This window comes from Pholcus phalangioides, unplaced genomic scaffold (assembly GCF_987345545.1).
Source record: "Pholcus phalangioides strain wild (caught in Gottingen) unplaced genomic scaffold, Ppha-v1.0 ptg000009l_1, whole genome shotgun sequence".
Classification (NCBI taxonomy): Eukaryota; Metazoa; Arthropoda; class Arachnida; order Araneae; family Pholcidae; genus Pholcus; species Pholcus phalangioides.
This window is the reverse complement of record NW_028301602.1, coordinates 42278469-42306110: the sequence shown is the minus strand read 5'-3', so window position 1 is coordinate 42306110 and position 27642 is coordinate 42278469. Positions and strand designations below refer to the sequence as shown.

General features: G+C 35.1%; 1 protein-coding gene across 1 annotated transcript in view; it reads left to right on the top strand.

Moving 5' to 3' along the window:
- Nucleotides 1-27642, top strand: part of LOC149083093 (midasin) — a 376364-nt gene continuing 348722 nt past the window's right edge. Inside the window, exons 1-9 of the mRNA XM_089236227.1 lie at nucleotides 1-196; nucleotides 4119-4339; nucleotides 13009-13093; nucleotides 13236-13381; nucleotides 16547-16654; nucleotides 19381-19585; nucleotides 22557-22769; nucleotides 24617-24852; nucleotides 27059-27173. Coding sequence (XP_089092353.1) covers nucleotides 104-196; nucleotides 4119-4339; nucleotides 13009-13093; nucleotides 13236-13381; nucleotides 16547-16654; nucleotides 19381-19585; nucleotides 22557-22769; nucleotides 24617-24852; nucleotides 27059-27173 — 1422 coding nt within the window. The 5' untranslated portion in view covers nucleotides 1-103. The remainder of the gene's footprint in view (nucleotides 197-4118; nucleotides 4340-13008; nucleotides 13094-13235; nucleotides 13382-16546; nucleotides 16655-19380; nucleotides 19586-22556; nucleotides 22770-24616; nucleotides 24853-27058; nucleotides 27174-27642) is intronic.

Here is a 27642-nt window from a genome sequence, read left to right as displayed (position 1 = left end):
GGTCCGGTGAGCAAGACGCTCTGTTTCAATTCTTGATTCACGTGTACTGGCCGGCGACGTTTATCATTATGGCGTTTCAATCTTATTAAATCTTTCTGAAAAAATGGACTACGCTCAGCTACGCAAGTCGATTCTCCATTTGATTTGCGCTTTTCCAGGGAAAACCGCTGAATTAGTGGCTCTGTCAAACAAAGAGGTAAAGTTATATGTAAAACCGGTTCACATGTGTTATAGGTTTTCCGATTGACTGTTTAGTGAAGAAATTTTCAATTTAATTGGCAAATATTGAAAAAAAAAAAAGTGAAGGTTTTTGTGTTTTACACAATTTTAAAAATTTCTAGTCAATCTAAAAAAAAAAAAATAAGTGACATTATTACTGGGTACTTTATGTTGTGTAAGGTCTTTATTTTAATTCAGTTGGCGTATTGGGAGGGAACTATGATTCACTGCGAGGACACATATTGGGTATATATACTTTTTTACACTAATTCACTATTGAGGAGGGTCTGTTAATCGTGGGCGAGGGTCACTTTCCGAAACACTGGCTCTATTTGTCAGGGCCACAACAAGGGGGCAGCAGGAAAGACTGGATGTACCCACACATTAATGTTCTGAGAGGAACCTCTAACGTATATGAGATAAGGGGGGGGGTGGCAGCAGTCAGGTCTAGTGCTTCAGGTGCTGGACTAGAGGGGGGACACCAAATTCACCCTCAAGACAGAGATACAATTGTGAACAATTTGTGTTGTCCATTTAGCATTCTCAACTGCAGGGAAGTGTCCAAGTTGATTGGTTTTTCTGTATTTGAGAAACACCATGTTGGACACTCGCAATGCCTGTTGCTGTTTCGAATTCTCGTGCTCAAAAAGACAAATGTACTATTTTGAGGACATATTGAAAATATTGCATTGTGTATTAGCCGCATTATTCAGCAAAAGTAAAACAAATAAAAATTAATGCAAACCAAACAAAAGGATTGACGATCATATAGATTAATTTATTGGAGTATGAAATATCAACAAGGATTATTCATAAAGAAAGTTATACGACCAACATGCTTGCTAATAAATATCCTTACATATTACTCATGAGATATATAAATAATTACAGATTTTTTTTTCCACCAATCATCCATCTCTGATATATATTTTTTTCCCTATTTTGGTTAATTCCCAATGTATGATATACTGCTGCTTGGCGACTTTTTTATCGCCAGACCTGATTTAGCACTATTTGCTAGGGTTACTGGCAGAATGGCAAGAACACCCAATTTCGTTTGAAAACATGTTAGAGGATGATGTTGGTGACTTATTGTAGTTTTGACATCGTGAAAAACATGGCGATAAAAAGGTATGCGGTATATTGGGAATTAACCTATTTTTCCTTTCACATCCTCCTATTTAGACTGTTATATTTTCATGTTCAACTCCTAAGACCCATTCCTCACACACAAATTTCAGGGGAAAAGACCCTTGTTTGCAGAGCATCCTGCACCTTATATGCGCCGGACAATATTCTTGCTCGTACACTGGGCCGTAACTAGATGTTTCCTCACCTGGGGCAAGTGCACATTTTAGCACCCTCTTGTAATGTTGAAGGAGAGGTTGAGAATAAAATTTGCGGAACCGCCTGCTCCCCCTTAGTTGTGGTCCTGTTCGTACATTGTGGGGAACATCTTCCCATTTGTGATTGTACAGTGTGATTGAGTCTACATGGAAATGCATTTGTTAGAGCAAAAGTCTGGAATGCAGAGGATCCTGTCCAGAGGCAGTATTGGTCCCCCACGCACTTACAAAAAAAAACAGAATTTTTTTGTTCATTCAAAAAACTAAATCCATCAACAGAATCAACCAGGCTAGTTGATTTACCAAGAATAGGGGAAAGCCGCTGTTAAAGATGCAATGCACAGGATGTTTCATGATAAAAATGATTGATTACTCGCATAACAGATGCTGCATTAATTATTATTCAAGGGGGTGGAAGAATTTAAGTTGAATTTCACTAGGGGTATAAGAGTTAAAATGAAATTGGAGTTTAATGTGGATGCAGCATATTAAAAAAGGTAGAGAAAATAATTAGACTACACCAAAGGTTTTCAACCTTTTCTATAGTTTGTTTCAGGTTAACTTTGCAGTGGAGAGAAAGGTAGAGAGTGTATTCCTTCGCCGCAAAATATAGTTCCCATACATCGGAGGTTTCTGATGATCATTTATATAGAATATTTCAAATTTTTTTATGATTTTGAAAAAGATACTGAAAAAATACAGTTTTGAACCAATGTATATTCGTTTAAAATTTTTAAATTAGAAAAATATCGGTTACCATTATCAAAAATCCATGGCGAGCTCAAGAGCATTTTGGCACGATTTCCAAGAAATTTTCCTCGCCAATATCACTATCGTGCTTTTTTTTTTTTTTTTGATTGCTCAGAGAGAGAGAGAGTTATATATATATATATATATATATATATATATATATATTATTTATTTATTTATTTATTTATATATCGTCATTTTGTTGAATTTTTTCCGATACAATTTTTCATTCAGTTTTGCATGTAGTTATAGGCCTACACACCCAGACGAATATTCAATCAGGTTTTTTTTTCTCGCGAAAATAACCTCCAACGAATTCAGATATTCACTCATAGATTACAGGAAGTGTCCTTCTTTCACGACAGCGCCGATACCGGTGTGAGAGGATGTCTTTATGGGGGGTAGGTTATGGTTCCAGACCCCCCTTTTTTTATATCTATTTCTTGCCGTGTTCGTAGGATAGGGGTGGTTTCTGAATTCCAATAGCCGATAGCGGAGGGTGTTGACATAAGTAATGTCTCTTTTTCACCCACACCAACTTCCTCCCCCACAGCAGAGGCTGTTCCTCCAGATGACCCTTCAGTTTCTCTCCAGATAAATATAAATAAGCGAGAGAGAGAGACCCACAATGGTTTAGGCTTGCAGTGTATTTTTTTCTTCTGTGACAGTTGTATCTTGCTTTTCACCAGAGATAGACACGCTAAAACGTTCTCCGTTCTTTTTGGCAATAATGCATAAAGCACGTTATTGAAAAAGAAGAGGAATTTTGGATTGCAGGTGGCCTGATGGAACACATGTTGGAGCAACAACAATTAATAAGTAATAGAGAATCAGATAGTTCTACAACGTCAAGTGAGGATTCCATAGAATGGGAATCCGTGAAAAATGACTAAAACTGTAGTGATAACAAGTGGCATCGACGTATATGCGTTCGGGTGGGTGAGCGACGGAAATTTCTGCAAGAAAAGTGAGTAAAAGAATTCTAAATTTTTCCTTATCATTTTTATTATTATTATTTGGGGCTATTCCCAAATTCAAACGTGAAAACCGGGTTAATAGGAGTTACTAAGATACTTTTCAATAAAAAAAAATGATTTCAAAAACCACAACTTTGATTTCTGAAAGTATCGACAATGATTTTTTTTTTTCATTAGCTAATTTTTTCTACAAGCATTACGTTACACGTAAAAAATTTTTTTTTCTGCGAGATTGGCGAGAATCAGCCATACCTCACCGAGGCAGCGCATCGATACATAGGTTAAGAGGCTTTCGTTGTCATAGCAACGAGTGATGCGGTTCCCTCGTAGCTTCCTCTTCACTGCAAAGTTAACCTGAAACGGACTATAGTCGCAAGCACTGCCTGTAGAGTAGCCTTACGGCAAGTTTGGCATAGCAATGTAGGCAATCAGGGCAATTTTAATCATTGAATGCAATTTGTACAGGGTGTTTAATCGTGAGGTTGATCAAGTGCTCGCGAGCATGAAATTAGACACGGGCGTACAGCATATGGGTTCTACAGGGAGCACCGTGATGCTCGTGAGCAACAGGTTGAAGATGCCTAGACTAGACTCTCATTACAGAGAAATCATTGAAAAGAAAGTAAGTTGGAAGAAGTAAAAGTTTGGAATTCGATTTGGTAAAGTAATCTTAATGATAGACAAATTATTCAATTTGCTCTCATAGGAGAAAGTAATCACAAATAACATTGTTTATATTTTCCATCTATAGTTTTTTGCATGTTTTTAAGTGTTTGATTTTTAAATTTGTGAATTGATCGAGTTAAGAAATTCTATTCAAATTTAGGTTTGGGAGTCCAGTGACAAGCAGACATTCTTGAATGAATTATCCGAGCTGTTGATAGTTCCAGAATGCACCCTCAGAGTTGCAGAATGTTTCGGCTCAATATTGCTGGAACTGTTGAACAGATCTGCAATTATATCAAAGAATTCAGACAATATTCATGATCATGAAGCGATATGTGTTGCATTGGGTAAACTTATATGGCTTTTTCCTGAAGCATCAAGGTATGCAGGTTTTAGTTTTTTTTCTATGTAATGTTAATGTACGTCTACACCAATGTTTCCCAACCGGTGTGCCCAGCAATCTAGGCCCCAAAGCAGAATGTGCCAAAATCTGTGACGTACGTCGCAGAACAATTAGCTCTACTGCAGAACAGTTTGGAAGAAATTGAAGAAAAAGTGCAGAAAAAAAACCACTATTACATGTATGGGGATTTTTACCACAGAACATTTCCAGTCAGCTGAGGGTTCGTCCCAGAACAGTGCTAAACATTCTGCTTTGGGGAACCTAGGGTGCCTCAATATCGGCTAAGGGGTGCCGCGAGATATTATGGAGATAAGTAAAGAAAATATATATTTCGGTCCACTTAAGGTCTTTAAATAAATCAAATCGAATAATTACTCTCATGCATTACAGACTTATCAGAAAAGTCACTATCTGGTGGCAGTGCCAGCGTTATCTCTAAGGAAAGAGGATTTGTTGGCTTTCTAGTTTAATGGTCTAGGGTGCTCACCTGGCAAGTGAGGGGACATGGGTGCGATTCACTGCAAGACCTATTTTTTTCTTCAATTTATCTTCACATTAGCCAGCTGCTGAAAGCAAAGTAATATCAGAGAGTGACACCACACACACCTTTGGATAAGCTGATAAAACCTCAAATTGCTACATGCTGGAATGTACGTGTATGGATTGCAAACCTATTTGTTTCTGTGTAGCTTGTTGTGTGTAGTGCTGCCCCATGTCAAGAAATAGACTGCAAGACCTTGAGGACAATTTACGTGTTTTGTTGCCTACTGTAAGGCCTGAGTTCAAGTATCTGTTCTCTAAGCATCAATCATAAGTTTCACTTTAATAATTAATCAAGCAAAACTCTACTGATGTATTTTTACTCAGTGATTTTTGTTGTAGTAAACTGAATTCTGTATTCAAGGAAGGGTGCCTCAAGTTTTAATGTCATTCCCAAGGGTGCAGTGAACTTCAAAAGGTTGGGAAACGCTGATCTACACTCTTGCTATGTGTTGTTCTTGTGCTATTCGATGAGCTCTTGTATCTGAATGGGATGACAGGTGGCAATGACTTAGAGATGAGCAACGGAAGTAGTACTTGTGATGATTCGTTGATGCTTGTTATATGAAAGAAACTCAGTTGTGCTTCTTGGATTTTGTAGAACGTAGCAGTCAGTTTGTGCATGGATGGGAAAGATGAAGAAAAGCTAAAAAGTCTGTCGTATTTATTTTTATTACCTCATAGTCAAAGTGAGTAAGCATATGTAGTGACACCTTTTTGCTGTCCATGTCTGAAGTATGGACTTCGTAAAGGAGCCATCTTTTTTTTTGTGAAGCATCTAGATTTCAGAGTTTGGCTATGCAATAATACATCTCGGTTTTGTCAACTCTAACATTCAGCAATGAGATTTGCAAGATGGACTGAAAAAATGTTGACAACTTTAGAATGTATTGACTCATCCTTCCTGTTTAAGCCTCCAACAGGAGCTTTCAATTTATTCCTCCCTATTTTATGAAAGACTATATATGGGTCATTCCCAAAAAAATTTTTCAAACCATTTCCGAGACTTTATAATTTTTTTTTACATAATTTCAGAGCACTGGTGGCAATTTTAATTTTTTTTTCTAGTTCTTCATTTAATTCTCTGTCATAGGCCTATGGTATTTCTTAATTTGTTTCAGATGGTATCAAATTTTTTTGAAAAATCATTGTAGCAGAACGTCGAGACTTGGTGTAAATCTCTCTGGAATTTTTTTTCAAAAACTTGAAATCACGTTTTATATATATGCCATAGATGAACAAAACAAAATAAAATTTTGATGAAAAATTTTTTTCTTATGAAAAACTATTTTTTTGTTAATGTCCTGAAATTTTTCCCTTTTAAAATGTCTACTATGTTAGTCATTTGGGAAATATATTTTTATACCCGATAACACTGATAACACTTTTGGGCTCCTTGAAAGGTTCACTTTTAATCAGGGTTGGGTTTCTTTTGGAATAATTTCTTCCGAGACAGTGAAAGAAACTGGAAAAATGTGCGTTAATTACCATTTAGTTGAAGTACACATAATTAATGCTTGTTATTTCATCTCATTCATTGTGAAATAATATCAAATATGTTTTAAAAACAATATTTTTTAAACATTTAATTATAAATATCTCACCAAGATGTGCAATATTTAATTTTCCAATAAAGCACACGTTAAAACAAATTATTTCAATTACTGCTCAAAATGTTAATCTAAGTATGAAAAATATTATAGAGTTTGAAATATAATTAATACATGTAGAAAATAATTAGTTTCATATGTTTAGCACATTTAACTAATTGCTTGGCAATATACAGGGCGTCCATAAGTAAAAGAACTTATTTTAAAATAGCCCACAGGCAAAACCAGTCATAAGAAAATTGTGAATTTTGTTTTTTTAATAATTTATTGAGAGAAAAAAAAAGGAAAATACAATATATATATATATATATATATATATATAGGGTGACCATGCGTCCCGTATTTCCCGGGACAGTCCCGGTATTTTCTGTTTTTGTGCTCGTCCCGACATTTTGGCAAAAGTGCCCCGGTTTTTCCCGTATTTTACACGAAGCCTACTTGAATATTTACTCTTTATTGAAGTCAAAGATTTGCCGCTGTGGTGGTCGAGTGGTTATAGTGCCGGACTCGTGATGCGAGGATCCGGGTTCGAACCCCACAGTGGTGGTCGGCTGAAGTTGGTTTTCTGTGGTTCCCAACTTCAAGGCGCAAATGCGAGCCGATCTCCCCGTTAAAAAGTCTCGCCACAGAGAGCAACAGTCCTACAACGGTAAATCATTCAACCATAACACTTCACTCATAGTTAGTAAAACTGGGGGCAGATGACAGCACTACACATAACAAGCATTACACAGAAACAAACTATACGTCAGGTTGCACTACACGTACACGCACATTCCCGCATTTACTGATTCGTTGGGGGGTGCCGCGGGGGGGGGGTGCATGTGGGGTGTAGCAGTAGTAGGTAGGGGCTCGGGGATCCATGATGTTCTTAAGTCAGCCACCTCGTTGGGCGGTTTGCCTGTTGTGGCGTTGTATTTGTATTTGTATTTGTATTATTTTTCAACTCATAAATTATTTTGGGGCCGTTCAAGTTTTACGTCATCATCGATGGGGTGGGGGAGGGGTTGTTGGATAATGCTTATGTCATCAACCATCCTTGGCGATTAATTGAATTGGCGATGTCCTGTATTTCTTTCGAGGAAATATGGTCAGCCTATATATATATACGAGGTGATTATAAAAAAACTATCCCGACATATGGGCCCCTAACTATCATACCATTCACAGAAACTGAATGAAATTTTGGCATAAGGTATTTTGAGGTATGCGTTCAAGAATGATATGGAAAACAACAGTGTCACTCTAACAGTTACGGTTACAGTGAGAAAATTTCGAAAATATCCAATGGCAACACCAAGTTTTTTGTATTGGAATGCGATCTCCATACTGAAAAACACTAAATAGCGTTGGAATGGCACCTGTAGCACGAAAATCCCCGGAGCTAGGCAAGGAAAAAGTAAAAAGGACTTTGCCGTGAGCATTAATGTTCGTTTCATTCGTCACACCGTTTCTTCGGCTGAGATCCCAGCCTAATTAGTCCTCCACAAGGTCATGTGGAAAATTTGTGAAACACAATAAAATGCTTTATTTTATGCTGCTTCTCTGTCCTTATTGGTTGTCCTCACTTTTAGCCTATCTACCGCCGGTGATTTTCATGCTACAGTTGCCGTTCGAACACTATTTGGGGTTTTTCACAATGGAGATCACATTCCAATACAAAAAACTTGGTGTTGCCATTTGATATTTTTGAAATTTTCTCACTGTAACCGTAACTGTTAGTGACACTGTTTTCCATATCATTCTTGAGCGCATACATCAAAATACCTTATGCCAAAATTTCATTCAGTTTCTGTGAATGGTATGATAGTTAGGGGCCCATATGTCGGGATAGTTTTTTTATAATCACCCTGTATACACATGCAATATTCTACTAAAGGGGTCGCTTGGTCCATCCAGAGTATACAAACAAATATTGTGGATGATTTCATGAAGTGATGGGAATTTGTTTCGGGGGGGGGGGGGGGGGGGGAATTAGTTGCAAATGTTGCCACCAGAGGGCGTTTCTTTAAGAAATGACAAATTTAGGCGAAAGTTTACAATTTTAACAATTGTTAAACACTTTTACAATTGCTACTGTAACAAAACATGTTCCACATGATGGCCATCATTTTCGGATACCATGTGAAATTGCAAGATGGTATGATTCCACAACGGACCGAAGTGCATAAGGGGAAATGTTCAGCACATGGCATGAAATGCTGCCTTTAAGGTAAGGTAAAGTTGCTTGATTGTCCCGACTTACCAGACATCTCAAATGCCCCCTAAGCCGAAAATCGCATAGACTAAGGTCCGGGTATTGGGATGCCATAGATTAGAGAAGTGCTGGCTGATGACACATTCTTCTGTAAAATGTGTTTTAAGAACATTCTTAACACACACTGCAATGTGTGGAGGAGCCCCATCTTGCATAAAGACTGTGTCTGCAAGGCAGTGGCGTGCCTGCAGAAATGGAATAATTTTGTTCCGTAACATCAATGGATATCGCTTCCCGGTGATCGAACGTGTCACTAGACCTGTAGATCATAACCTCGTAGAAATAGGGACCGAGAATAAATGATACAGTAAATCCACACTATACTGTAACTTTTGGTGAATGCAACGGAACCTCTAAGATAGCGTGCAGATTTTCTGGTTCTTAAATTCGGCAGTTGTGAGTATTGATTGTACCATCCAGGTGAAAATTTGAAAATTAACTTCGTCTGTCCAGAGGACCATTCTGAATCGACCTCAACTTGAGCTAGAAACTGCAGTGAGAACCGGAGTCGAGCGTCATAATTATGTGGAAGCAACCGCTACACAAGTGAAAGTTTGTATAGATAATATTGGAGGATATTCCGCATGATCTTATGGACAGTTGAACGTGGCCTATCGAATGCCTGTGCTACATGCCTGACACTAGTGCTACCACGAGAGTTTGAAGCTCTGTCCTCTTCCACCTGAAGTAAAACCTTCTGTACTGTGTCTATAGAAACAAATTTTTTCTTCCTCTTCTAGGACAAACAGCCAACAATCCTGTGGTTTCAAATTTTGTTATCATACTCCAAAGGTTTTAACATTCATTGGACCCTTTCGAATCTTCTTCCAAGTTCAATACCTCCATACAGCAGTTACTGCGACATTGCTTTTTTCAATGGTAAAACAATTTGACCAAGACAGCTCGATCTCGTAAACTTATCGTTATTGCGAGCAGCGAACACATTGAAAAACATGATCTCTGCAAATGTTGCTAGGTTTTATAACAGCTGCTGTGTGACATCGCATAAATTGACATGTTGACTACAGGTATTCAAAGTGAAATGCCCTCTGGTGGCGACATGTGCAACTAATATCCCCCTGAAACAAATCCCAACACTGCATGAAGTCCTCCATAAAATTTCACACTTTTCTGATGACTGATTTGTCTTGTAGGCTACTTTAAAATAGGGTTTTTAATTATGGATGCCCTGTATAACTATAAGGAGTAATATATCACATGTAACAAAAATGTAAAAGTATTTTAGGAATTATCATAGGATTTGTGTATGATCTACAGGCGTTCCCTATGCAATAAGACCAAAGCTGCTGGGAGACATCAGATATAGCAGCCAATTGAAATGCATAGAAACATTTTTAATCATAATGTTTTTTCATCATTAAGAGTTATTATCTCCATGAGATGGATAGAAACATAGTTGACATAATTTGAAATTTTAAATTGCACTCAATATATCAGCTACAAAGAGATTTCGCAAATAGCGCTGATTATTATCATGAATGAATGGGGCTTTTTACAAAATGCTAACTTGATGCCTCATTTGTAAGTCATAAAATTAAGATATGAAGAGACTATTCTTTCCTATCATTTTTTTCTCATGTCTTATCAATATTTGTGTGTTCTTTTCCCCTTTCTGTAGCTCAATATGTTTCTTGTCTAGGTACATCCTTCAGTTAGTGAAATAGACTTGTGTCATGCAACTTCTACTCATGCACACTTCTACTTTATTGTAATAAGATTCTACTTTCACTTTCACTTATTCTAAAAATTGACCCTGGCATAACCTCTTTCACAGAGAAAGGGATATGCACCACACACACATTGCGATTAGATTTACAGATATTCGGCAATAGGGGTGAATTGGCCTAATACAGAATAGCAGCAGAATATTCGGCCCATTTTCTAATTAAATTAGTGAAATTAAATTTACTTAATGCTATATAAAAATATTTATTTGCTATATCTAAAGCATAAATTCTAACTTATATGACAAATTATTAAAGGAAAACTAGTTTCTTTTGGCCGGTTTTTCAGCTTCAGAAGAAACTGTCCAACCCTGCTTTTAATGCTTGATCAAAAGTTTGGATTTGACTTTTGCAAAATGACTTAATATTTACATTATGTCTTTAGTTCCAGATTTTTCTGTTGGACATCCACTCTGTTATGTCATTATCATAAATAATTGTTTCTTTCCATCTGTATCAACATCAAGTGATAGTGCACGGAGATATGCTTTAAAATATAATAAAAGTTTTTCATCAATCATTTAAATTTTTAATTATAAAATAGTTTAGGTTAATTTGTCCACTCTGTTACATCTTCCAAAAACTCAACCAACGCAACAGAATGGAAACTATGATTTTTACTAACTTAAAGCTACTAAAGTAGTTTTCTTAGTTAATAGGTTTTGAAGTTTCAATAAGTTATCTACTTAATTTAAACCCTTTACCACATTCTCCATGTTATTTTTTAAATTTAATATGAAATTAAAGTAGTACAGATCGTTAACATTATGGCCAGGCATAGATCCAGGAAGATGTACTAAGGGGCATTTTAATATTAGTAAAGGTTGTTATCAAATTACACATCCTGCATTTTATGGAACAGAACCATTATTTTCCTTTATTATTTTTGTTTCCATTCCCCCCCCCCCCAAAGACCAATCTGAATCTTTAATGTGAGAGGCATAAACACAAGATTTATACCAACATAAAATACCATTCAATTAAAAAAAAAAAGAAGATAAAGAAAAATCATTTTGATTATATAATATACAGCTGAGGAAGTCCAATGCCCACTTTGACCAGATTTTAAACATTTTACCAGACCAAAATTCAAACTATGGGGGGGGGGGGAAGCATGTGTTTTTAGAATTTGCTCATGGAGTGAACATTTTTCAAAGGTTATACAAGAGTCTCTGGGTCGCCTATCATATTTTGTATACAATTTTTGAGAAAATCAAAGTTTATTTGCATAACCTATTAAGCCCCAAAGCAGAATGTGCCAAAATCTGCGACGTACGTTGCAGAACAATTTGGAAGAATTTTAAGAAAAAGTGCAAAAAACACTATTACATGTATGGGGATTTTTACTGCAGAACATTTCCAGTCAGCCGAGGGCTCGTCGTAGAACAGTACTAAACATTCTGGTTTGGGGCTATTAAGAATACTTGATATATCTTTCTCTCAGTTAAACATTTCTGTGCACCCTGTTACAATAGTGTCCACTCTGTTCCAGGAAGCATTTTTACAGTTCACAGGCAAAAAATTTCAAGAACACTTCAAACTAAGATGTTAAATTATAAATCACCAACCATTGTTTGTCAGAAATAAAAAATTTTGATTTTGAGTAGCTAAGTATATGTAAAAAATGAACTTTTCTATGTGCTCTTTCGAAAAAAATGAAAAACCATCAAAACGATGAAAAAGTCAAATTTTTTAAAACTTTTTTTTTCAGCATATGTGTAAGAAATAAACTAATTTCATTATTTTAGGAGATAGGAACAGCAGAAATAATATATATATATATATATATATTTTTTTTTTTACAGCATATTCGTTTTGTAACGAGTGGAAAAAATCCATGACTTTCAGTCATATAACCCAAAAAATGAAATATTACAAAATAAAAGTGAAAAATATTTATGAAATATTAAACTTCAAGTCATTGGCTATAATGAGATCAATTTTGGTTTAAAAATTCAGCTTTGAATTTTTCATCTAAAAAATGTGGAATGTGGACTTTTGGGTATGACCCATGTACTCATACCTTCTAACTGGACAATCTTCCAATGACCTGAACACGGAAGGATTAAAATACCTCGAATTTGAATTTCCTTGTGATCTATTGCATGTTAATTGAATGAATCACCTTTTCCTATAATTTGATAACTTTCACATTGAAAAATAAAACAAAACAGCTATAGGTGATTTTGACCAAAACAGTATGGTCCCGAATTTTAACAGTGGAAATAAGTTTTTTGTTTATCCCATATCTGTTATGGTGTGTTATGCTGAACTGGATCGCAGCCTGCAGTTTATAGGGGGCATTTGATGGAATCTTTCAATTATCCAGTTTTTGTTTCTAATTTTAAGTAATTTCTGCAGTTTTTCAATTCACTTTTATGAGTTTCTATAAATTAAATATTATATAGTGTCAGCTCAATAATATCAACATTTAATTTTCTCTTTCTAATAAGGTATATCACTGAAATAAAAATGATAAATTTTCGTATTTTCAGGTTTTCCTATGTGTACTTTGAGAATTCTCCAAATCCCTTGGATCGATATATGCAAACAAGAACACCTCCAATTAAAAAGAAAAAGGTAAGAATAATACATTAGCCAAAAGTTTCTCTTGCATTCATTCATTCCTTTCACGTTTGAATTCCATACTATCACATGGTGTTAAGTGCCTGGTATTCATGGAAATATATCAGTGTATATCATTTTTCAATCTAAATTACAGATTGCTATTGAAAAAAAATGTGACTTGGTGGTTCTTCTGGTTGCTGTCCACCAGCTCTTGGCTTTTGACCTAAAGTATTATAAGAACAAATGGGACTGGTCTGTTTTAAGTTCATTTCTTGATACAGATGACACTAATGTCAGATGGTGAGTTATCGAATGTATCATTAATATTGTTCAGTTTACTTTGATTTATAAAAGGAATGATGAGAGAGAGTGAATTTTAATTTCATTTTATTTTTTATTTAAATCATGAATTTTTTCTAATTTCTTATTTACATATTTTGGGACTGAATACTTTTATTCAATCCTTTTGACTCGCCTAATGATTTTGCAAAATCAGTTGACGGCTGCTGTATACTGAGAGTACATTGCAGCTATGGATAGGGTTTGTACGGTGTTTAAAAACCCCTTAAAAGGTCATTAATATTCATTTCCTTTCTAGGGACTTGAAAATTCCTTAAAATTCTTCCAGCTGTTTTTAAAAAAAGTATATTTTTCCCCCCATTCTGGAATATTTCCTGCTAAGGTTGATGAATTGTTGATGATGAGTAGTACTTGATGCTGAAAGTCCTTGAAAAAAGAAGGAAAAAGAAAACAAGGCATGTCGGGGGGGGGGGAAGAAAGATTTCTTTTATAGGGATTTCAAGGCCACCCTGTAGTGGGTCTGAAGAGCACAGCTAAGACATAATGGCACCTGATTGGTTGAACTACAGTGACCACACCCGCTTCTGATATGCTGAGAAAAACTGGGAAAGAAGATTGTTGTGCTGTTGAAAAAATTGACAATGAAATTGAAATAAAAAAGAGTTCTAATTATCATTCCTGCCGGAAAATTATGCTACTACCATTGGTGGGAACTCAGCGCCAAAATTAACATCTTGCTCCTATTGTATTTCATATTTTTCTGCATCAAATAGTGCATTTTCATTTTTTTGTGTGTGTGTACTTGGAAACTCCTCAAAATACTTTTATACCTGCCTTGTATGTACCTTCGGCCGAGATTACACTATAAAAGTTTGATGAAATCCCTTTTATAGAAATTGAAAAATCCAACTAATAAAGCTCATAACTAACATTTGTGCAAAGGCAATCGATAATTTTATTGGTTGAATTTTTCAAATTTTAAAAAACTGCTATAGTCTAAGCACAGCCTTAGAGGAGAAATAGAGAAATGCTTATATTTCTCCTCTATGGTATGTACAATGACACGCTCAGCGCATTAACTTTCCAGACTTTCGGAAAAGGGCACAAAAAGAAGTTTTGTTTTCGTGTGCCACGAAACGATTTTTCATGGACAGCGTGTTTTATTCCGTACTTCAGCACCACACTTTCCTCCCATCTTCCATAGTCACACTTACAATTATCTGAGAAAATAATTTTGAAGATTTTAACTAAAAAGAAATACGATAAACATGTTGGGGTAAATCGAGAAGCTATCCATACTTAGAATAAGACAACCATAAGTATTCTTTATGGGCATTGTGTAATATTTTATCATGTGCATATATTGTTTATAATTTTTGTGATTGTGTTTTGGGGTGGTTGCTGTATTTTTGAAATATACGACATTCATATTTGTTATGGGCATCTTTTTCTCAGCCACCTCGTTGGGCGTTTTGCCTGTTGTGGCTTTGCATTTGTATAAGAGTAATTTCACTCCTCTCTAAAATTCTAATGGGTTTAATAATTATTAAAAAAAAATGTTTAATATTAAATTTTTTTAAGCAGTATTTTATTTTATGAAAAAAAATTCTGCAAAATTTGAATGAGTATTTTCAGTCCTGTACAAAATTTGAAGGATTAAAATTACATTTAGATGCATATTCGATATTTCCGGCAAGTTCCCGCTCTCGATTTTGTCCCCGAAAATTGGATTGTGGTAATCGTAGCTCCTTATTCAAACTATCGGCCCCTCATCAGGCTTTTCATCGTGAAACCTTGATCGTGCAGCTGAAGATGGTTTACTCTAGTCCAGTGTTTCTCAACAACCAACCGCGGTTTCTATTTTCAAAAAAAGATCAGGGAAAAAAAAGTCGCCACTGCAAGCAGCAGAAATTGCTATGGTCGATTGTCATTGCGTCAAATTCTGATGTTTCATCTGAAAAAAATTCATTTCATGAATAAAAGAGCTAGTTCGCCAAATTATGAGTGTGTGTTTGTAAACTTCGTTAAATACCGAGTTAAATTGCCAAATAACGAGTGCTAAATCACCAAACATCGTGTTGAATGTACTGAAATTTGCTCTCATTTTGCAGCAATTTTTTTCTGAGTATAACTGAAAAACAAGAAGGGAAATTGAAAAACTTAATTTGTGATAAAAATGTGAGTTTTTTTTAAAGAATTTGTGTATGTGTTGATCCACTTTGAGCAAGAGATGAATAAAGAGTTGCTGCAAATGTAAATAATTTTGTAAGAAAAATCTTTGTCAGCTGTGGTTTTTTATTTTGAATAATTGGGGGGGGGGGAACGAATATCACTTAGAATTTTTATAATTTATGTGATGCTGTTACGAGTTATATTTTTGACTAAAATTTGAAGGTGACAACAGAAAAGTATGGATTATCTGTACATGGGTCGATTATTTCATGAATTCTTATGATGCTGGGTAACAAATCAAAAGTTGTAATTTCTGAACCACTTCTACGTCTATTTTTGAGAAGAGGGAAAATTTGTTTGGCAAATTAAAAAAATATATATATATTTAAATTTGCATATGTACCTACCTCTTTTTTTTTTTTTCGCTTTAATACTTGTAAGTTATGAAGTTTGTCATGACTCCTTAAAAACTGCTTGAAAGCTCCTTAGAAACTCATTAATTTTTATTTAGGAAATTTTGTATGAACCCTGTATGGATAAAATTTTTCTCAAGATTTGTGTGAGACAATAAAATTTATACAATACGGGTATACCAGGGTTTAAGCTGGATAAAAAATTCCTTTCGCAAAAAAGCGAAAATGGGGGGAAAAGCTTTAGCAAAATGCTACGATGCTAAGAAGCCATTCAAGTATTACGTCAGCAGATTTTTAGCCATTTTTGACAGTGAATCTCTCTCACTTATGGTACGGTTGGACTAATGTCATGGCCTAGTGGTTGAGATACGCTGGTCTAGGAGACTGATTTTTTGTATATGAATTGCCTGCCAAACTTCACTTTGAACATGATCCCAACTGAGCCGACGGTTCATCTTTCTTTTGCAAAAATGTTATAAAGTTCACCACTGCTCCATATGGTTACGAATATCTGATGATTTTGAAAGTAAATTTTATATACTCAATGCGAGATAATGATTTTTTTTTCTGATTTCCGCAGGCTTGCTCATCAATGCATCTTTCAGATTTCTGACATCAAATATGACGAACAGAAAGAGTTGTTAAAACCTAAATTCACAGATGAACAAATCAGAGCTCTGTCAATTCGGTGAATATATTTTTTTATTTATGTGCAGTTTACACTTGTTTTAATAATTCCATGTTATAGCGACCATTCCATTATAACAACCTATAAGATAAGTCCCAAATTGTTTTCATATAATGATTGTCCTATATTCTTTATTTCAGTGGTACCCAACCTTTTTCAGTACTCGTACCCCCAGCTGGCTCAGTTCCTCTTCCCATACGTCCGATCCTGAATCCTTCAGGCATTCCCCCCAATCTGTTTGACCCATTACAGACTCCAAAAACTTTTCAAAAAAGGTATAAGGATTGAATTAAATTAAATGGTCTTTTTTTTCATGTATTTTTTATTTTTGAAGTGACCAAACAAATTAACACACAGATTGGAAAAAAGAAAAATTAATGTGATATTTTGGACTATAGAATTAGTTTCGAAAAATTAGGCTCAAAAGAGGATAAATACAATCTCCAATCCAGAGCTGCATTCAGTTTGCTTCTATGTTTACTTTTTATATACGTATACGAAGAAAACGCCCATTCAACAAGCTCCTTGCTTGCAAATGGCACTATATTTGCCACCGTGATGAGTTCAAAAACTGACTAGGTTCACCATTCTATGTAAACTTATTTGGGGGATTAGAAAAGTGTTCGTTAAAACGAGATTTTCGCTATAACGGTATTCGTTAAAACGGGATTTGACTGTATACCAAACAGGACCGGGATTGAACCGTAGGCTACTTTAAAAGTTCGTCAGAGCTGGGCAAAAAACTGTCGGGCAACAATGATTTTGGGGCCTCAACAATCACTTTCGGAACGTTTACTTTGGTTACCGTGGTTCCCAACAATGCATTTCAGACGTGTATGTGCCTTTACAATGGTTTGTCACATCTTTGATGCTGCCATTATAATAGTTTATTCCTTTATAATGGTTTGTCACATTTCCAGTCCTCCCAGTAATTGAAGAAAACCCAGGAAGCGAAGGGTATTATGGCTAGCCTATATATAGGGTGTCCTGTAAGTGCTAATGCAGCCTTTATCTAATCAACTGCCCATCGTAGAGGTGTAGTTTCAATTTAAAGAATGTTTAAAAGGCGTTTGAATAATATTCGCTGCACAAATTGGACATATGAGGTCACTAACAACAGAGAACAACTACGACGACAAAACCCGGAATAAAAATGTTCAACGCCAGCTGATGAACTCAATGCTTGCCTCAAATCATCAACACTCAACGAAGTTAAAAAATTATCGTTATCCACCAACATGCGAGTTCAACTGCAAAATGACTCGGCACTGCTATCATTATCACATCAGTTGATCAAACTTAGCAATGGAAGAATTCCCGTCGCCCCAAGCACTGGACTCATTACGTTCCCAAATGAATTTTGCTAGTTGTTAAACTGTCTTCCCAAACATTCAACAAAATCACTGAAACCATGAGTGGCTTTGTGAGAGAGCGATTCTGGCATAGAAAAATGACATTGTGAACAAGATCAATAAAAAAATCCTGAATTATTGCAGGAGACACCACATCTTACAAATCGGTTGACATTGTCACAGACACAATGCAGACAGTTCTGTATCCTGCAGAATTTCTGAACTCTTTGGATATTCCAGATGTGCCACCACACAACTTGACCCTCAAAGTTGGAGCACCTATAATTCTTTTAAGAAATTTGGAGACACCGAGCCTCTGCAATGGCACCAGACTCTGCATGAAGAAATTGCACAATTATACATCATTGAAGCAACGATTCTAACTTGATTTAGTGCCAAAGAAGAAGACGTCTTCATTCCACTTATCCCAATTATTACTGAAGAAATGCCATTCACTTTCAAATGTTACAGTTCAGTTTAGCATTATTCCGTTAACATTCATTTATCTTCTGCCATGACAATCAACAAAGCGCAAGGCCAGTCGTAGCAGTGGCAGGTATCAACCTACTTGAGCTCTGTTTTTCACACGAACAGCATTTCTTCGCCTGTTCACGTGTTGGTAATCCCAAAAATTTGTACATCTACACACCAGATGGCAAAACAAAATTTTGTGTATCCACAAGCCTGAAGTTTTTCATTAAAATATTTAAAAATTAAAGTAATTTTTTCTTAATGCAGAATTTTTTTTTGATTTAAGAAATAATTAATTAGCTATACATATATAAATTTTTTACAGGGCGGGCAACATACGCCGGTTATCAGCTAGTAACTATATAACTTCCTAATCAATTTTTAGTATAGGGCACCTTCCCCCACATCTCGCCTTTGTAAATAGCAAAACAGGCTGCGTTATTCTTTTTTATGGATAGAGTAGGATTTTTTTTCCTGAGGTTGGCAGATCTACTTAGATAAGACAACCATATTTTTTATGGGAAGTATTTTGTTTTATCAATCATTTTAGTTTTTATTAGTTTTATTTTAGTGTTAGTTATTTCTTGATAATTGCTCTTTTTTTGGGTTGCAGTATTTTAGTTATATTTGACATCTATATATATTTTTTATGAGCATTTCAGCCACCTCGTTGGGAATTTGCCTGTTGTGGTATTTATTATTATATCCACACTTGACATATGCATGTTAATCTATATAACCTAAATTATTTTTTAGTCATGCAAAAATAATTGATTTTAAAACAATATTTATATAACTTTATATCATTGTCTGACTGATAAATAATCTTGTGGTTTTGTATATTGTACAGCTAGTCTGTTTTCTTTGAAATGCTTTTATGTGATTATATATTTTTTTTCACAGGTTCAGCAATATTTTCAGTTGTAGATCAGAATATGATGTATTGAGGCTGAATCGTGAATCAAATATTGAGGATCATATTCAAAATTCAGGAAAAGAGATTTTGGCCATTTCAGCAGAGGACTTGTCAGAAGATGTGGTTTGTGTGGAAGGAGTTTTGCTTAGAAAGTTTTCTCCAGAGAAATCCAAAAATATACCCATGAATAAGGTGAATTCTTTGTATATCTTCTTTATTACAGTTGAACCCTTGTTACAGCACCAACCCTGCTTAGTGCCACAAATTTTTGTAATTTTTCAAGAATTTCTGCAACACTTCTCCCATCATGTTGCTTATTTTCCAGAAAAAGTTGAGGATTTATCCTTTCCATTCTGCGGTTATATGGGCCAGCATAGCAATAAATGACTTAAAGAATGGTGTGGTCAAGGGCCTCTTAGAAAGCTTATTTTGAATGAATACCTAAATGAGTTTAGGTATCTTAAGGCTAAATAACCAACTTATTCAAAGAAACAAATTTATTGATAAGTGAAACTAGGATGAGTATACTGCACCAGTTTGTTCAATGTTGTCAAGACAAGTTTTTCAACAGTACATGTTTTTACATGCTGGTCATCAAGTGGTATAGGTGGTCATTAAGAAATCATCTCCCACGATTTACTATATTTAATCATGTCGAAAAGAGTTCTATCAATATCTCAAAAACGGAAAATTTATGATTATAAAACGAATACGAATAAACAATTTCATCGTTATTTCGATCATCTTTGTTTATTTTGGTTTTTTACTTGTAAAATATGTTGCTAAATTTATGTTGAATTAAAATAATTTCAAAGGTAAGTGTGTAAGTTTTATATTAACCTTTTACTGGCCGAATTAAGATTTGAATGGATTTTTTTATTATCAATAATTTAATTTTTTTATTTCCTCTTCTGATCCTTTAGAGCAGCGGTTTCTATGTCGGAGTCCTGTTTGACTCGAGGAGCACTTTTTTGTGTGAAATTTTTATGGCAGAACCTGTAGCCCTCTTTTTTATTTATCTATCAAATTTACTGCTTTATTTTATTTTCCTGGAGTTGCCATGGAGCCCCTGGGAAGTACACACTGAGCACCAGTTGAGAACCACTGCTTTAGAGATATCAACCATAAAATTCATGAAAAAGTTTTCTTGTGTATTTTCTGGACTTGCTCATGTCCATAGAAACATTAAAATCAAAACAAAAAAATTTTTTTATTTTATTCTTCCATAAAAATAGATCAGGGGCCGTTCAAGTATTACGTAAGCAAATTTTTAGCCATTACCTCCTTGTCAGCAAAATTCTAACCCCCTGCCTTGTCAGCAAAATTTCATCCTCACTGCCCCCTACCTCCTAACGCATAATGGTGGGATCAGAAACGTACGTGGGAGGGGGGCCATAGAGGGCTCGTGCGCCTGCCCCCAGACGGAAAAAAACAAATTTTGATGCAAAAATTAATATTTTTTTAATTAAAATTTCAAAAGAGAAAATATTTTTATATGTTGTTATAATCAATTTTTGTTAATTTCGATGCTATTTAAAGGGTAAGAACTCAAAATTTCTCTATAAAAAATTTATTGCGCCCCATCCTTTAAGTTATGGTAAACCCTTGACCCGCAGACCAAATGTGGTCCTGAAGGTTATCTGATGTGGCTTGCCCCTCAAACCTAATTTTGTAAAAATAAACTTAGCAGATAATTTATAAATCCCTTAAAAGGCCCGTGGCACAATTCCAGAGCATTTAAGTGGCTTTTGGCGTTTTCAAATCACTGAAGTAGGCCTCAAAGATCACTTTCATATTCAGAGATCACCTAAGTAACCTGCGAGTTACAGAACACTTAAAAGATCCGTGGCACATTTAGAGTTCCTTGAGTGATACGTGGCACAGTTTTAGAGCACTTAATCGGTTCCCAGTGCGGTTCTACATCACTCAAATTATTTGCAGAACATTCCCAGATTACTTAAGTGATCTGTGGCATAATTACGGATCACTTTAGTGATGTGTGGCGCAGTTCCAGAGCACTTAAGCAGCCCGGAAACATTTCCAGAGCACTTGAAGGATCCGTGAAACATTTAGAGATCATTAAAGTGGCTCTCTAGGGACTTATCGATAGGTAAAATGTTAGTTCAGGTGCCCAATAACTATCGAGAGGTTTTTTTTCCCCGTTTTTGGCGCACCAAATAAGATGCCATTAAGAATATTTCATATCTTCATGAAGGGTGTTTGATGACGTAAGCATCATCCAACCACCCCCCCCCCCTGTCATCAAAAGTCAGCAAATCGGAAACCCCCATCGATGCTGATGTAATACGTAAATGACCCTGATTTAAAAACAAAATAAATTTATGGCATAAGTGCTGAAATGAATGACATTTTTGTTTTGTAAATTAAGTTTGGAATCTCGTGCATTCAGAGAAAAAAATAAAGTGCTTTCATGAAAGAAAATTTTTTTTTCTAATTAATAAAACCGATGTTCCGAATTGGGAACATTGGCCGTTAAAACGTTAGGAAATATATAAGTAATTGCAGTGTGTTCACAATTTTATGAATTTTTTCAACTTAAAAAATTAATTGCGAATAAAATAAGTTATTTTTTATTCATGGAGTGATGTTAATAAGACACTGGAATACAGTTTGTAATGTATGAATTTATTTAATGGAGCTTCTCTGAAATGCTATTCCGATAGAATGCCAATCTTGTTATAGCATTAAAATTCTTTGGCACGATAGTGCCATGATATCAGAATCCAACTGTTTTTCTTGTTCAGCTGTTGAAATAATTATAGTGCGCTAGTTAAAAATTGACACATTCATGCTGTTATTAGTACGCTATGTTGTTCTGCTCTGATCTCAACATTTTTTTTTACCTTTGAGGACCTATTGCCACTTTTCGTGCAACAGCCCCAAGGAACAGTTTGCGTGGAAAGCATGTTACTGCATACAATGTAATGAATTTCTTTTGCATGACAGAAAATTCGTGCGCAGGAAAGCATTTTCTCAGTTGCTCATGTAACTTAAGAGAGAACATAATTGAGTTTTTTTAATGAATTATATTATTCACTATTTCCAGTATTTTATGTATATATAACAATCACATTGCTTTGAAAATAAACTGCATTAAGATACTGCTTACTTTTCGTCCTTCATCCCTTCTCATTTTATATAGAAGACATTGAAAGAACCTCTGGTGTTGGTTCCTAGTTTAAGAGAATCCCTTGAAGAGCTTGCACTAGCTGTGTCTGCAGGTGTTCCAGTGTTAATTCAAGGTCCAGTGGGATGTGGAAAAACTTCTCTAGTTGAGTATATGGCACAGCTGACTGGAAGACAAGTATCTAGAGACCTTATCAAAGTCCAACTAGGGGATCAAACAGATAATAAGGTAATCATTTTCATAAGATACAGCTGGATAGAGATAATAATCAATTCAAAATCTGTACAGCTTGTTTATTATTTTTCAAATACGGAAAAATGAGATGAAAGAAAGGAAGTGAAATGTACTCAAACTAAAATTGTAGGTCTGTGGTTTACTTCCCAGTGGCCATGAATGACTAATGAGTTGCTATGTAACAATGGTAGTAACTGTATTGCAGTTAATAAAATTATGGGATGGGAAGCGGGGTGTGTTTGGTTTTCAAAGGTCAAAGTTAATAAAATTGTCTGAATTGATTGTCAAAACAACTTTCGTGCCTGTCACCCTCATGAAAAATTACTTGTGCAGACCTGCCAACTCCCCGGATTTAGGAAGGAGACTCCGGATTTTTCATCCTTCTTCCTGTTCTCCGGATTTGTTACAATTTATCCCGATTTTGGCAGAAAATGAGATTATGCGAGCTCTCATGTTGTCATGACGTCAATGACCGCCTTCATCGTTAGAGAAACCACCCATAGAGGACAGCTGTGGTCATTTCCATCGAGTAACTTTAAAAATAGTCTAGGTGACCGCATTTTAGCAACTGGCAAAGACATGACTTTGTTTATGTAGCGTTTATCGGAAATCATTTATCAGAGGGAAACCCTCGGTTGCCGAAATTCCTGTGTAATCGTTATTGTATTTCTTTAACAGCAGTGCGTACTTGTTTTTCTGCTGACAAGTCTGCAGAAAAACAAGTCTTTCTGCTGACAAGTTTTTTTGTTAGCAGAAGACTTTATTTTGAAGTTTTTTAATTGCTTCCTCTGATTAAATATGTCTTCAGAAAGAAAATATAAACTTTAAACTATATTAAGTTTTTAAGAGTTTATATACCCAAGATTATCAATCACTGATAGCATCCACGAAAGGAAACACTTATGTTTTATGAACAATATATAGATGTGATTTCTTTATTCTGCATTGAAAAACACATACAATTATATTCTGCTCAGGGGCAAAGCACAACCTACCTTGGGGAGAGGGGAATTGAACTTTCTTAATTGATTACATTTTTTAAAAATTTTTTATTTTTTTGATCGAGTCTATGAGTGCCGGGGAAGGGGGTACCCGCCCCCCCCCCCTTGGAGAATCTCCGGATTTCTGGATTCCAAAAGTTGGCACGTCTGCGTCTGTACCTGCTGCCTAATGAATCAATATGACTGTTTTCTTAAGTTGATTGTAAGTTTTATAATTATGAAGTTTATCTGGTATGAGTATTGCCTTCATTACTTTATTAATCGTGAACACGTGTAATGTGTTGAGATAGGTTTTTTTTTTGTTTTTTTGCAGTGTGGTATAGAATATGTACAGTGGATCCAGCTTGTAACATTTTTCTAGAAAACCTTCATGAATGTGGGAAAGCACTCTAAATGTGAGATCTCTGACTAAAAGAAGAGTTGGGACAACTAAAATAAGTTGTATAAAGCAGGAAAATGTTGTAAGCTGGCTCCACTGTAATTCTGCATAGAATAGTATACTAATATTATATTGATAATTAATGAATTACATTATTGATGGTCTGTCAAGACCCATTGCTCAAGCAGAATATCCATATAGTCGAATATCAAAATAAATATTAAGGCATAGTAACTCACACACACAGAGTGAATGAATTACATTATTAAATATTAGCTTCATATTGAACTTAATTTTAGCTTCAGTATATATTTTGTAAAGAAACTGTTCTTCATGATATAGTCCCTATGGTAAATGTTATGTTATCAAGTGTGTATTTTCAAATACATAGTTCTTCACATTCAGTTAGATGCAAAACATATGTTTCTTTTAACATAAGGGATATGTGTTGCATTTTGCAGCTGTTGATTGGTAGTTATTGTTGCACTGAAGTTCCTGGAGAGTTCGTATGGAAACCTGGTGTTTTGACTGAAGCGATGACATCTGGGAGATGGCTTCTTCTGGAAGATATAGATTCTGCTCCCATGGATATCATATCTGTGCTTGCACCAATAATCCAGACCCAGACCTTGACCTTGTCTGGCTACGCCGAACCAATCAGGGCTCAACCAGGTTTCCATCTGTTTGCCACACAAAGGTTTGTATAGAAATGATTGCTTTCAGCTGAGATAGAAATCATTAACGCCCTCCTCCCCTTCCATTTGTCTGTGGCATAATTTCAGAAAATTGCACTAATAATGGAATTTTGTGTTTTGTGCTTACATAGTTACATTTGGACTAACATTGAAAATTAATGGATCACAATTTTGGTTAATTTAATGGATTTTGCAAAAGAGAAAAAAAATTCATTCTCAAACCCAGTTTGGACGACACATGTAAAGGTCTAATATAGGAAAAACATTAAGCACTTCATTCCATATCAGCAAAGATACTTTATTATATCTCTATATCATACACCAGCAAGAATGTTACAACTCAGAATTCCAGTAATTGCAGAGTAACGAAAATAAACCTCACTTTCTCAATACAAAAGGTTGTCTATTCTAGAACAAAATTTTTGCAGCTTAGCTGCCAATTTTTGTAGCTACAGGAATGTCAATATTACTGACTTGTAGAGAAAAAAATTGTTGTGGTTATAGAGTTAACTCGTGAATTTTTGAGTTGTGACGTTATTCTTGCCTGTGTGTGATATATAAATATTATATCAACTCGGAAATTTCAGTTTTTTACTTTCAATAACAGAAAAATTGTATCTATGTGAAACTAGAAATTTCTGAATTTTTAAAGAAAAAGTAATATTCATTTGTGCATATATATTATTTCAATTTATTACAAACTTATATGAAAGGAATGCAGTTTCAAGTCTTATTTTCTTAATCTGCAGAATAAATAAAATGGCAGCAGTAGCAAGAACATGAAACAGGCAGAACTCTGACAACATAAATTGGAATAACCACGCATCCACTCAAAACACATTTCAGCATGTACCGATTCATTAGAAATTCTGCGGAGCAACATGTATGAAGTGCACGTGCAATTTAGTAGTAGAATAAACTGTATATGGAGCTAGTTCCTGCCTTGAAAAACACATTATCTTCAGAACATCCATGCATAAATCTTATGCATGGATGCCACATTACCACATTTCTCAAGTGGTAATGTGGCATAATCCACCCAGACCTCGATAAGCGAATTTCATTGATGTTCAGAAAAGCTCCTCTGGATTAAAATTTTTGAGGATTTCATATTGTGTTTGATACAGTCGAATCCCATTTTAACAAATACCGTTATAACAAAAATCTCATCTTAATGAATGCTTTTCTAATTCCCCCAGCCTAGTTTACATAGGAACAATGCAAAAACCTGGAAATCCTTTATGATGAAATTTCATTATAACAAAGTGATTTCTCCTGTCTCTTGGAGTTCGTTATAACGGGATTTGGCTGTATAAATCAACATTTCTTATATATTGAATATGCTGTGTGTTGGGGAATCTTGAAAGTCTTGGCAGCAGATATGGCCATAAGCCACAAAACAAACCAGTATTAACTAGGAAGGAAGAATGTGTACAATACATGATTACATAAAGGCATATTGCATTTATCCTTCAAATACATATTCTGTAATTCCTCTTGTTATGCCACATGCTTTTATTCTGTCACCACATTTATTTAGCTAAGTGTGATTCAAAATGATAAGGCTGTTTGTTATTCTGCCATTTTACAAATAACCATCACATTTTAATAATGTTTATAGGTGTCCTTATAAGGGCTTGGCCCCCAATAATTTCTGAGAAACAATGCAATGCACATTCCCTCACTTGTGTACGTGCACTTAAGTCCCATATATACAGGATGACCAGCAACTCTTTCATCACCCCAATGTTTTCGCAATCTGCTAATGCTAATAGATTTAAATTATAGCCATGTCTTATCAGGTGGATTCGAACCATTTCTACCAAATATGGGCAAGACCACTATAATATCTTACAAATGAACACATTTATAAGTTGAGTAGTTCCTGTATATTTCATGTTACACTATATGCCTTATTAATTTGGAAATTAACCCTAGAATACTAAAATAAAAACTGTAATAACTACCTATAAGCCTACGTTTCTGGGACGTAGAGTTGGTATTCTACGGTTTTGCTGAAGTAGATTTGTTTAAAAAGAAACCCGAATGTTTTGTTTGTTCCCTTTTTTTAAATGCCAAATTACAAGTAAATTTATCTTATTATATGATAAAAATTGTTATTGTGAATGAAAGTTCCACACATACACACATGCTGTAAGGTACCAGATTATTTCACATATGCCTTTGTTCACGTATATATTTTTGCAGACTGCATATAGCTGCTGGAAAATCTTATTTCACTACCAAAAACAGTGCACAGATTCTGAATAAGATGTGGAGAAAGATTACAGTGCGTAACTTGAGCAGTGAAGAAACATCTGAGGTATTAAAAAATATTTGAAAGAAATTATGAGTTAAAAATAATTGTGTGGCAAGAGATTCAATTGATAAAAATTTTATGATGTTCTGAATTTAACCACATACTTTACTTGTAAAAATACTTAAGGTTATCTGAAAATTTTGTGGAATGTGAAAATGGAATCTAGACTGCTCTTTTATATATACAGTTTTAGTATTTATCAATTCAGATTGAAGAGTTATTGAACATAAAAATGTCAGGTGGGGGGGGGGTGTGGTGTGCTGTGCTGTACACTTTCCTCAAGGAATTTTTCTTCTATCAATCGTGTTTGAAGAAGTGTTATGTATGGATAATAGTATGTACAGGGTGCATAGGTTACAGGGTTCATGACGTTTTGTTGACAAACCATTGATCCTAGACACATTCTTCTGATTAGAAAAAGTGTCCAAGTAACACTAAGTACTCAGAAGATGTGCTATTTGTTCATGTTGCA